This window comes from Falco peregrinus, chromosome 9 (assembly GCF_023634155.1).
Source record: "Falco peregrinus isolate bFalPer1 chromosome 9, bFalPer1.pri, whole genome shotgun sequence".
Lineage (NCBI taxonomy): Eukaryota > Metazoa > Chordata > Aves > Falconiformes > Falconidae > Falco > Falco peregrinus.
Window position 1 is genome coordinate 25,434,702 of NC_073729.1, and position 12,335 is coordinate 25,447,036.

At 48.6% G+C, this 12,335-nt stretch overlaps 1 protein-coding gene across 2 annotated transcripts in view; it reads right to left on the reverse strand.

Annotated features, from left to right (window-relative positions):
- Positions 1-3,240: 3,240 nt before the first annotated feature.
- SLCO4A1 (solute carrier organic anion transporter family member 4A1) overlaps positions 3,241-12,335 on the reverse strand; it is a 28,619-nt gene continuing 19,524 nt past the window's right edge. For both annotated transcript variants that reach the window (XM_055814559.1, XM_005243831.3), the window contains exons 6-12: positions 9,926-10,080; positions 9,048-9,243; positions 8,301-8,466; positions 7,522-7,694; positions 7,090-7,154; positions 6,413-6,561; positions 3,241-5,613 (exon numbers count right to left, since the gene is read on the reverse strand). In XM_055814559.1, the coding sequence (XP_055670534.1) occupies positions 5,464-5,613; positions 6,413-6,561; positions 7,090-7,154; positions 7,522-7,694; positions 8,301-8,466; positions 9,048-9,243; positions 9,926-10,080 (1,054 nt within the window). In that variant the 3' untranslated portion in view covers positions 3,241-5,463. The remainder of the gene's footprint in view (positions 5,614-6,412; positions 6,562-7,089; positions 7,155-7,521; positions 7,695-8,300; positions 8,467-9,047; positions 9,244-9,925; positions 10,081-12,335) is intronic.

The following is a 12,335-nucleotide window of genomic DNA, read 5'->3' on the forward strand; positions in this document are numbered from 1 at the left end:
AGTATGTTGAACATTCACATCTAGAGCTACAGTTTCTATAGTTACTAGTGCATTAGTGTTTCACTGAACTACTGCAATATTAATTTTATAGTAGCTCTGCTTCCCCCTTGCTAGAAGGGTAGGTTTGTAATGAGAGTTTTTGGTGGACTCATCCCATTTTATATACTTTTAGGAGGTTTCTCTGATCCTTCTGTTAGCTGACAGAGCTTTACTTGGTAACAAAGCAGGCAAGATGTAACACAACTGAAAATTTTAATTTAATGTGAGATTTAGTCTTCTATGTGTCTCTAGAAAATTGAACGGTGGATCCCTCAATGGAGAAGGAATACATTGTCTCTTTAGAAGGAGCAGAATGGTCTCATTTCCATCTTCTAAAATTGCTGCTTGCAGGTCAATATGAAAACTTGAGGGAAGACAAGAAAATCTTAGCATTTATTCTGTTCCAGAGGAAATTATTTTGGCTACAGAAAATGCCAGCACACCCTGCTCCCTTGAATCCCCTCAAACTGTTTGCTAGAAATCCAGTGCCACTCCAGCAGCAGAGCCACAGCCACCCCAAATCCCCCCTGGCCAACACCTTTGCTGGGCTGGCTAGTTAAAACACACATTTCCTTTAATCTGCCACTCTTCTTTATTGCTGTTTGATTTTAAAGCAAACCAGGGAAGTTATTAATTATGAGCCTCACCCAGAGCCCACTGGGCTCAATAAGTTTTTCCTCTGAGTTCAGCTGGACCAGGGAGACCCCCTGGGGTTATCGCTGTGCTCCAAAACAAGCGTCTTTCGTTTCCTGCACAAGGAACTCCTGTAGGGATGTAAAGATTGCATTTTCCTGCAGTTTAATTATTGTTTCACTTCTGTTTCTCACTCTGTTGCTTAGCTGACTTCAGTCAATTTAATTTCTGTCCTAAGCAAGAGGAGAGTCAGACTGAGCAGTCTAACGCTGCATGGGCAGAACAGCCCCGTGTGGTCCTGGCTAGCCAAGGAGGAGATCTGTGTGTGGTGATGCAGCTAGGGACTCACCGTGGACCACTCTTTGCATCCCCCCCATTGCTCTGGTGTTGCACATACCCCTCTGCCAGCTTGTGGGGAGGCAGAGCGAGCCCCCCCATCAGCCTTACCCCCCTTGGTGGGCACTTACTAGCTCTTTGCAAGCCAGGTTCTCCAAGGAGCCGGCAGCCCACCACCCCAAGCTGTACCAGCAAAGGGAAGGAGCTGCACAGCTCCAGCCTCCCACCCAGCGGGGGCTGGCACCCCCACAGCCGGCCCTTCACCCCAAACCCCATGCTTGCTCTTCGTTCCCCGCTTAGCAAGGACACAGCAAGAGCAGCGTGGGAAGGTGAAGGGGGATGAGCATGGGTTTAAACAGCAGGTAACCCCGAGGTGAGTCTGGGGAGATTAAATCCCTGGTAAGTCTGGGTGGCACTGCAGCCGGACGGTGCTGTTTCGGGATGGGCAGTTGGGGGTTTTATCTTTATCCAAAGGCTCAGGCCAACAGCCATCGCAACGGTGGCGTTTGGGGAAGGAAAATGAAGCAGGGGAAGTGTAAAGAGAAAAACTGGCTTTTGAGTGAGCTCAGAGCTCTCCATCCCTGCTCACGAAGGGAAAGCTTCGAGTAAGGATTTACCAACTTTTGTAAAAACAATACAGCTGCTCTGCTCGCACCCTCCCCGCTGTGTAACTTTCTGATTCCAAATGATTCCCGTTTTCCCTGGAAAGACCTGTCCTAGATGCTAAACGTTTACCTTGGACCTCATTTGGATCTTACGGAATATACCTGAGGTTTTGCTGGGGCCAACCTGGAACGCAGCGCAACTCCGCCGGTTACCGGGGCGGGTTGCCCCTTGCCCGCTGGTTAACGGGACGGGCTGCCCCCTGCCCACGGGCCCCCCGCCGGTTACCGGGGCGCGTTGCCCCCCGCCCGCCGCTGCCGGGACCAGCCGCCCCCTCCCCGCCGCCCCCGCCGCGGCTCCAGCGCCATCTAGCGGCATCACCCGCCTGGCCCACGGCCACCGGCTGCCGCCAGCGCCGGCGCTGGGAGTCGCGCAAAAGTTGTTTTTGTTTGTTTTGTTTGGTTTTTTTTTTTTTCCATGCACTCAGAACATGCCAATCAGTTTTTGGGGGCTTTGGGGTAGTTTTTTTGGGTTGTTTGTTTGTTTGTGTTTTGTTTTTGGTTTTGTTTTTTTTGGTTGGTTTGCGTTGGGTTTTTTCCTCTTTTTTAGTTTGTTGGTTTGGTTTGGTTTGGTTTCTTTTTCCCTCCCCCCTTCCTGAATTATATTAATCTAAATATAAAAAGTGAATTACCACTCTTTGCTCCTGGTCCTGTCCATGGCCAGAAGGACGGCTGGGCTGCAGGGCATGGCGCACAGAATCCCAGGGGATGCAGCTCCCGAGATGGGGAAGGCATCCAGGCTCTTCTGCACACCCGGGCATAGAAGAGGCCGTAGCAGCAGGAAAAGGGCAGGATGCTTTGCAAAACCATCGGTGTATCACACTCAAAGCTTTCATTTGCTGTCATTTGAAAGCCTCCAGGAAGCCTCCAAACAAACCCTGCACTAGAGAAAAACGGCTCATTGACTACCTGGGGTTTTGCCTACAGTCAGTAACGCGCAGTTCCTCCTGCTCAGACTCCCTTCTGGATGCTCCTTTGTTTGACTTCCCCGTGGCGTGTCCTCAATACCAACCACCGTTTGTTTGTATTTGTCAGCAGCATGAATCACCCCTTCAGCAAACCATAGGTGACAGGACTTTGGCCTCATTCATGTACCGTGGGGCTGGGAGAAACTCCATAGCTTTAACAGGGTGGGTCTGCAGCTGGAGGAGGACAGCGAAGGTATTACCTTCCCTCTTCCTTCTTCTTCTTCAGCAACCACAAACCTCATTTTGCCTTCAAAACCAATTATGCTCTGCCTCAGGAGGAGAGGGTAAGTTAGCAGGAGACACCAACCCACAGGGTCTCAGTGTCACCTGCTGTCCCACCGGTCAGACAATGCAGCTGCCTGCAGCTCCTGGCTCCTTTATTAACACTATGATTTAAGCACAAATCTGAATCCAAACTCTCCTCCTTGGGAGGCATGGTGATGACCTGCAGCGAAGCCTGGACTCCCCTGGGGTGGCCCTGACCCCATTAGCAGCAGGTTCTGTCACACAGGCTTCCCTCTCCCAGCCCACCCCTGCTGAGAACAGCAGCTGGAAAAGGGTGACTGACAACTGATGAAAAACATGCACACAAGTACCTGTGAAATACTGATTATATTTCTTATGCTTTTATAGCAATATAATACTTCATATGAGACTGGGAAACATACTTTCAAATATTTTACGTTACCTGTACACCTACACAACCTGTTTATGGAACAGGAACGCCTTGTTGCTGCTTACTTAAGCCCATGACTTACCAGTCCCACAGCAACACAATAAATGCCAGAATCCCACAAGCTTTTCTTTTACTCTGAAAACACCACACTCAGATAAAGCTTATTTTAGAAACACTAGAATTGCATTGCAATATCCATAATATATTAAGAAAAACTTCTACCTTTCATAAATATGTCATACATAAAATATGTTCCCAAAATACATTCATGCATTTTCCCCATTGAAGATCCCTGCTCGTACCCAACGCGTCTGTAAGCTGGGAAGGGCAATCACTGGGCAACGGCTGGAGAGAGGCTCACGTTTGCAGGTAGCTCCAAACCCAGCTGGAGGTTGGGAAGAAGCCTTTGCTGTTTGGGTTAACTCCTGCATCAGCGGGTCTAATCCTGCCTCCCTGGAAAAACAGGGCTCTCCTGCAGGCTGTGCGCCATCCAAGCTGTGCTGCACTGCACCAGCGGCCCGTGTGCAAGCAGCCAAAAGCCACCCCCACCCCCATCTCACCCTGAGCACTTGCAGTTTTTCCAGCAGTTACCGGAGATGCTCAAGTCTCTCCCAGTTCTCGACAGAGGCTGGGAAGCAAGAGCTTTGGAAGTGGCAAGGTCACTACCTAGCTTTGGTGGAAGGGGATCTGTGAATGGAAGAAGTTGCTTTCTTGACCACCATCGACCTGAAGATGGACCACACTCTCAGTGCCGTCATCCCTGTCTGCTCTGAGGTGGTCCTTTGCTAACAAAGTAATCAAATGCCTATCCCGTCTCCGTTTATGAAAGCATAAATACACAAAATATACAAAAACACCTACAAAGTAATTCTAAGTAGCAGCTGGCACAGAAGAAGTGCCAGTTTTGCAGCTCAGTAACGTAGGTCCCGTCCCCGTGAATGCAGTTAATACAGTATTGGGCTCCAGGGCCTGGCCACAGCCCTCCCCGGAGCTGTACCTGGATCATGTGGCTGTGCAAATACAGGCAGACTAAGCGCTAATCTGATCTGGGTTGAGAGGGAAGCCAGACATATGCCTGCCCAAATTCCACTTTTCCCCCTCAGAAAGGTCCTGGTCAATATTGCAAGTGCACATTCAAAGGTCATTTTGGGAATGCTGCCCTCTCTAGTTGCAAGCAGGCCAGTTCCAAGTCAGCATCCCCTTCCCACGAGGCAGTCTGTTGTGAGGACAAGCTATCCCTTAAGCTAGAGGTCTAGAGACAAACGAAATTCATTCTGACTTTTCTCATCTACCCCAACCCAATGCCTTTACAGAGCAACTGAAGAGAAGCATTGCATAGATCTGTATCATGTCTTCCCACACCCAACAAACAGCAAGAAATTCAAGTTTTGCACAGTACATTACAAAAGGCATCACCTTAAGACAATGCAAGAAAAAAAAAATTAAAAAATGAAGTGTCACCACGGTGTAAACCCTGCAATGAAACGAGGCAGTGAACATACAGTGCTCGGCAGCTCTCAGGGGTGGCTGCCTGTAGTGTACTGATGGATTTGCTAGACAAATCTCCCCTCAAATCTACTTCCCATTGCACAGTAATATCAGTTTGCATAATTAGATAATCTGCTCCTGAACAAAAGGAGCGATGCTGTGTCACAGGAAGGAGGAGGACACTGTCAGGGCCGTCTGCTTTGCATACAGTAGTTTTAGGGCCAGCTGTCCCCTTTGCCGCACAGGCTGCAGGACAGCAGGGCTCTTTTCAGCCTTAGGAAGTCTCGACAGAAGTTTTGCTACAGTTGGCTTTTCGATTGAGACATTAGGGCCCAGATCTTCTGGTGGTTTAAACCTCACATGCTCCATTGGAGTTACTGGTGCTCATTTCCACGAGTGGAGAACGCGGTCCTTGCTTGTCACAGACATGAATAAAGCTACGGTAGCCCTTTAAAGAAAATTAAATAACTGCATATGGCATCAGCGCACGATTTTAAATGTGCTTCTGCTGTTAAGAAAATAGGAAGCACACCAGTGGTTAATTTAATTATCTTGAACTAAAAAAAGTGATATTACTATTAATTTAAAACCCCCTAGGGACTGCATAACGTCTTCTCGTCGTATCTTTGAGACTGAGAAAGTCACTCGCACGCGTAGAGTGCTACATATCCTCCCCAGCCGGCAGCGAAGGTTTGTGTTCCTGGAGGTCACCGTTGCCACTGTCAGATGCATCCGAGCTGCCTGGAGCCGACTCTGGCGGTGGAGGTTTGTAGAGTAAACAGGCGACTATAAAGAAGGTTGTCCCAAGCACCTGCAGCCACGGAGACACCCCGTTACCCTCTGCTCCCCCAAACCCAGGCACTCAGCCCCCATTTGGAAGGAGATTTGCTGACCAAGCTTTGGGGAGGAGATGATGCTGAAGGCCAGCCTGGGCAGCAGACCTGTGCACAGAACTGCAGGGGGTAAAAATCTGATTTTAGCCAGGCCCACAGCAATGGCACAGTGAGAATTTGGAAAGCTGTTCAGCCCCACACAGACACCTGGAGTGTGGTGCTGCGTGGACCAACACCATCTGAGCCATTTGCTGGAAGGCTTTCGAAAACCTCTTTATCGCAGCAACCGCTGAACGCTGCTATCTAGGGCAAGTGCTTGTTTGGGAGCAGTTAAAATGATGGTTTTCAGCTAATAAATAAGGAACACAGAGCTATTTTCTCACAGTGATCAGGGGACGGTTATTTACAGCCTGCCTATGATGCCATCCTTCACTCTCACTAACTCTCAGCAGTTAAATACTTTACTCCATTTCTAGCAAAAAATCACTTCTGTAACTGTTGGGAGAAGAGGAGATATTTCTTACGGTGCAACAGAAGCTGTAAGCCTAGAAAGTAATGGGAATTTAAGAGAATGATGGTGCCTGGAGCACCATTACCTGGCAAGAAGCAACTGGAGCTTTTGCCTTCCTCGAGAATATTTCTTGTGTGAAGGTCTAATTTGGGCTGGGGGGGCAGATCAGGACAACCCAATTGTGTAAAATTCTCTCCCAGAGTAAACTGCTGCCTCCTAAAGACCTGCTTGCTTTATCAGAGAGTGAAGTTAACCGGCAGCTTCACCTTGTAGACCAGTCCAGCGATGAGGGTGTACCGGCTCATGGCTGAGTTCTGGTAAACGTAACAAGAACCTTGCTCACCACACTGGTCCTGCCAGAGCAGGCAGGATTTATCGATCATGGACCCAAAGGCGATGGGGCCAGGGATGCCTCCTGTGGGAAGAGAGAGCGGACCTTTAGTTTGGGCAGCACCTACGCACCAGTCTCGCAAGGCACAAGGTGCTTACAGAAAAGTATCAGGCTTTGCTGCTACTGCGATTAAGCAAACTCATCCCGCAACATCTGGGGCCATCAGGTATCTAAAATACGCTGAATTTCAAGACCTGAGAGTCCAATGGATCTTTTGACCATCCTGACCTACATGTTGCACAGGACCCAAAAGACGTATGCAGGAGCTTCAATGCCTTTGCTCCTCTTTACTTGATGACACGTCGCCAGGACATTGCTCCTCTACCCGCCCCGCAACACGTTATGGAACCCTTCATTCAGTTTGCGAATCATGTGCAAAGGGAATTGGGTTTTTCTCAATGACACCAAACAATGGAAAGCATCCTCCTTTCAACAGCTCGTATCCTACCCCCTCCTTTTCCAACCCAGTGTGCCTCGTTCTTAGGTAACAGCTTGGCACACACTCCACAAAGCCAACGGACTACACCAACGCACAAATTCACTGTTCCATACCTAGCGTTCGTACTACAATCCACTGGATCCCAAGTGCAAATGACCTTTGCCTGTCAGAGACACACCTAGGGAACAAAAGAGGATTGTTTAAACATGCTGCCAGGCTGCACGGACCTCCCCGCGCCCAAGGACCTCCATCCCCTCCGGACATCGAGGTTCATCCCAGTGCAATGCACGCCCCCCCCCCCCCCCCCCCCGGGCTGTAAACTGGGACACACGTGTGTCCCATGTCAGAGGATAGAGCTGCCAATGCTTAAATTTGCTTTCCCAGCTAGACAGGGAAGGGAATTAGCCCTGATGTCTCCATGCGGCCAGTAACAAGGTGGTTCCCATCACACTCTCCCCACAACCTGAGCCAGCAGGATAGACTGGAGAGGTGGATACTGGGACTTCTGGCAGCGCTGGTGGAGGATGAGATGATGCCGTGCTTACCGCAGAGTGGCAGTCAGGGCAGGAATACTGCTCAGGAAGGTGAAGAGGATCACCATGAACATGAAGAACAGGAGTAGGGGCTTTTTCGCACAAGAGGAGGTGCATTTCCCTGCCTCTGCGTCGCCGGGGCCGGGCAGGAGGGTTTTGTCAATGCAGCTACAATGCAGGTAGACCTGGGAAAGGAAGGCTGGTGGGCACGTTGCCAAGGGGAGCACGCTGATAGCCAAAGCTTTACAAAGCAATTCAGGGAGGGCAGAAACCAGTGGTTTCGCTCCCAGAGTGAAGCAGAAATCAAGCTGCATTCTTGACACACCTCTGTTTCAAAACAGATTATTAAATAAGAGAAACTAACTTTGCCAGGCACCCCTTGAACACTGAACGTCATTGCCCTTTGTAAGCCTTTGCCTGACTATGAGCAACATGCTGGGAGGATGATGAGGTGCATCGTGTTCATTGAAGACTCAAAATAAGCATCAGGACAGGAATTTGGTGCCTACCAGGCTCCCTGCCTGCCTGAGGGATTTACCACAGATTTCAGTGCAGTTTGATGCAGAGTGAGGCAAAACAGGTTGGACACACCGAGAGAAGCAAAGCAGGGTGACCTCAGGGTACCTTCTGCCTTCATCCCAGGTGGTACCTGAGAGCATCCATCCTACACCAGGCTTTTACACTGATTTGCAGCAAAGCTCAAACCTGTAGACACTTTTGCAGAGCCAGCCAAATCACTCCAGAGAAGACGTGCCACCACCTTATTAACACACCGTGCCTTCAAGACATACCTTCTTGCCGTTCCTGAGGTTTTCAGACAGTTTTTTGCACCCGGCATGGCAGGGAGAGTAATACATAATGTCATCGCTCCCACAGACAGGGCTGTAGGTCTCCTGTAGACAGCCACAGTTGGTGTTGCAGGCTGCTGTCAGGTTGAGGTGGCCACCAGGCAAAACACTAAGGGAAACAGGAGCGGTAAGTGGGGAGACACTGAACAGCATTTTCCAGGAGGAAATGGGTAGAGCAAGAGAAGGAGAATGGGGGACAGTAGGAGATGCGGTGGATCCCCAGGCAGCATAAAGCCAGGCTTGGGAAGGGCTTCACCTCACCCCATTTTAACCATGAATAGGAATTGTGCCCTGGAGCTGTCTCCTTCCCACAACTACCGAGGGAGTTTAAGCTACCAGCTCACAGGGAGACACCTCCACTTGGAGGGGAGATTCCCACTCCTAGTCCAGTTTACCCCAGTGGATAGAAACGGGGGACCACATGAAGGCAACTGAAGAGTGGAGTACGTCACACTGGTGCTGCTGATCTCCCTCGCTAAAGAGGGAGCCTCTTCCATAAACTAGATGCAAAAATTAGGACACCTGTATTCTGGGTCTCATCCTCAGTATCTGCCTGTGAGAATGACTGGACATCATCTTCCACCACCAACACATTCACACACGACCACCACCAGCACTGTGTATTTGGAGTTATCCTTCCATTCTGACTAGGGCCACACAGCATAAGACAGATGGGATGATTGTTATTACCTTCCCTCGTACGTCTGGGTTACTCCTGCCATCGGCATGTTAGGGCAGTGAATAAAAAAAATGAATATAGCCAGCAGACTTGACACTGTGCAAAGTAAACATAATTTGATGATTCCTGAACAGCGGAGTTTAAATTTATTCACAAGGAATCCTCCCAGGAACGTGCCTCCCCCTCCAGCTGGTACAACCAAATAACCTGAAAAAAAAAAAAAGGGATAAAAACACAAGCAAGTTTAGAAACGTCAGCAAGGAGTTTTCAAGCCTGAATACATGAACTGCAGTGTGTCTGCACGAGAATAACCCCTTGGATGCTGCGTGGCTTCTTGATGGGAGTTCAGTGGACTTCTCTACAGTCGGTGGACCTCTGTAACAGCTCAGGTAACGTGGCACAAGCCTGGTAAGGCAGCTTTTTCTACCCAGAGATCTTCACACCCTTTGAGGAGCTCATGATGAGTATCGACACGTGTTGGACACCACATCCTTGGTCTGCGGTAAGGCAGCTAAGTGAGGATCTTCCCAGTTTCAGGATGCCGACAAAAATATGCCCCCTAGTTCAGACATCCCCCATTAGAAGAAATATTTAGTCAATGTTTTCTGGCAATGCACTAGAAGGAACAGTGTACAATTATTCTGCCTTCCTCTAGAGGGTAACAGATGGCTGCAGAAGTGACACATTTCTCCTGATCTCAATAGATACAGCTCTGAAAATGCACTTGCTACAGAAGTGCTGATGGAAAACAATCCTATCTAATAGCTGAAGACAATAACCGCTCTGTAACTGAACTGCAAAGCATGTTTGTCTCCATTCTAAATGGGCGACAGTGCTCTCGTATTTGTAGGCAAAATGGGAAAACATTGCAAAAACCTGGTTTCCTTACCAAAAAAAGTAGCAGCTTCAGAGGCACTTAAACTAAACTGAGACTCCAGGAACTTGGGTCCAAATGTGGACATCCCAGCAATGAGGGTGGCTTCAGTCGCTCCCGCTAAGCAGAGGAAGATGAAGGTGGGATTCTTCAGAAGCAGCAGTACTGATCTAGGAAGGACAAATATACTGGAATTGAATCACTGTGTCACATTTTGATTTGAGGTCTGTCCCCTACCTTTAAGTCAGAAGGACCACATGTAAGACAAGGCAGCATCCCATCATGCTGCATCTCTTTGAAAAAAACAAACCCAACCAAACCCAAAAGGATGCTAACTGGAGTTTGACAGAGCAGTAAGCTCCTCCACTTAGGTTTGCTGAGTCCTGCCAGCCAAGGAAGGATGCTGCAGATGCCCTCACCTCTCCCGCTGTACTGGCAGAGCAGGTGTTGGTGCTTGTGGAGATGTCTCCATTGCAGGTGGCCATCAGCAACTTTGCCCTCAAACTCTGCCTTTATATATAACGCCTCTCATGGGCCAACCCGCTCTGGCTCTCCTTCCTACTGGGAGTTGTCCTGACTACCTTCAGGCACCTACCAGAGGCACATACCCTGGCTGTCTTTTATAGCTCCACTGGCTACAGCCAAGCGCCACGGGAATCTGAGGAACGTCAACCAAACACCTAAAACACGAGGGAATAATCTGGGGCTCTTCGACTCTTCTCTGTGGATCACACAAGGGCACCAGATGGGTCTATTTATCTCATGTGCATGTTCCTAACAGGGACTGAACACCAGTAGCACGTGTGGGATATCATTCACACTCAGGAGGCCCACGACTTCTAGACAGATGATTTCAGCAGTAATTTTCCAACATTTAGGGTCAGCCTGAGTATTTTCCATTCCTAAATGGGGCAATACTGAAAGGATACAACTCCTCAACAAATCTCAGTCCTTTCAAGGTTTTATTAGTCCCTGCTGGCAGTTATCTTGGGACTCCTGACAAGGTTGTGTAACATCCTCATATATACACGTGTTATTCATGTGAACCCATGTCCCCACGAGAATAACAATCTCTGATAACCATGGACGTTTTGCAGCTCAGGGGAAATACCAAGCAGGCCTTTCTATATGGAGGAAACACCTCCAAGACACCTTATATCCCACTGGAAAACAGAAAGCAATCTTTCTCCCACAATCTAACCACAGTTTACTTTAAGCTTAATGTATAAGTCGAGCAAATACATTTTATCTTCGACCCATCAGGATTTAGCAGAGCGCCATAGATATGCCTGAAAAATTGCCAAGTGTCATTTATATGCGGAAAGATGATCCAGCAATGATTCCAACTCCGAGACGCAGAAAGGCCCCCAGGCCCATGGGATGGTCTCAATTATCTCTCACTCTCTCGGATATTGGACTAAGAGGGCCGACACTGCTTTTGCAGGGGGTGTTTTGTAACAGGCTTGAAATGCTGCTCCATGACCTTCCCCAAGCCTGGCCCGGACCAGTCCCACAGACCATCCCATTTCTGAGACGGGCACAACCCCACCATCCCGCAGTGATGGCACAACAGGGATGCTGTGGGATGCTCACTGAACTGAAAGGCACAGTCACCACCTACTGCTTTGCAGGAAACGTGAAATCAGATAAAACCGACTGTAGTACAACCAAGAGATGTGCCAAGGCTCACTATCAGATTTATACAGCTTTATCCACATAAAGTGGAGAATTTCATTATAAAAAAAAAAAAAAAGAAGCTGAACGGCGGAAATATCACACATCCGTACACCTTGATTACAGGGGATTTACACTAACTATTGTCCAGCTACTGGGATTAGTTTACTAAACTATTTTCCAGGAATGATTTTTTCACTTGTGCTTTATTTCGAAGCACAAAGCCTCTTAGCAAGAAAATACTTGTGGACCCTGTGGCTGATGTAGAAAAAGCGCAAGGTTTTCACTTTTTTACAGTTCGAGAAAAGAGAGGATTTGTCCCCTGGTACCAGCGTGACTTTGTGCCTGTTGCTTAAAGCTTACAGGTTAGACCTGCAGGTAGCAAAATTCAGAGGAACTCCTTTCAGTGCTGAGTAAGGATTTACTCACATAATTTAATCCGTTTGTAGACAGAAGACATAGGTGTGAGGAGTTACAGCGTATGAAACCTTACCAAAGTCAACACAGACCTTTTCACTGCTGTTGGCAGGACTCTAAACACACCCAGAAACCACCTAACTCTTGAGTACTCTTGACTGTCAGTTCTTGCAGCCAAAGGCATTTCAGGAGGCTCAGCACTACCAAGAGAAGAACCCCACCACCTGTAAAAGCCTGATCCTGCAAGCCCTTAATGATAAGGGCGCATATAGGTATAGATATAGGTACTCCTTCCTCAGTAATGGTCCTGCTGGGTAGGTTGGGACCACCTGTA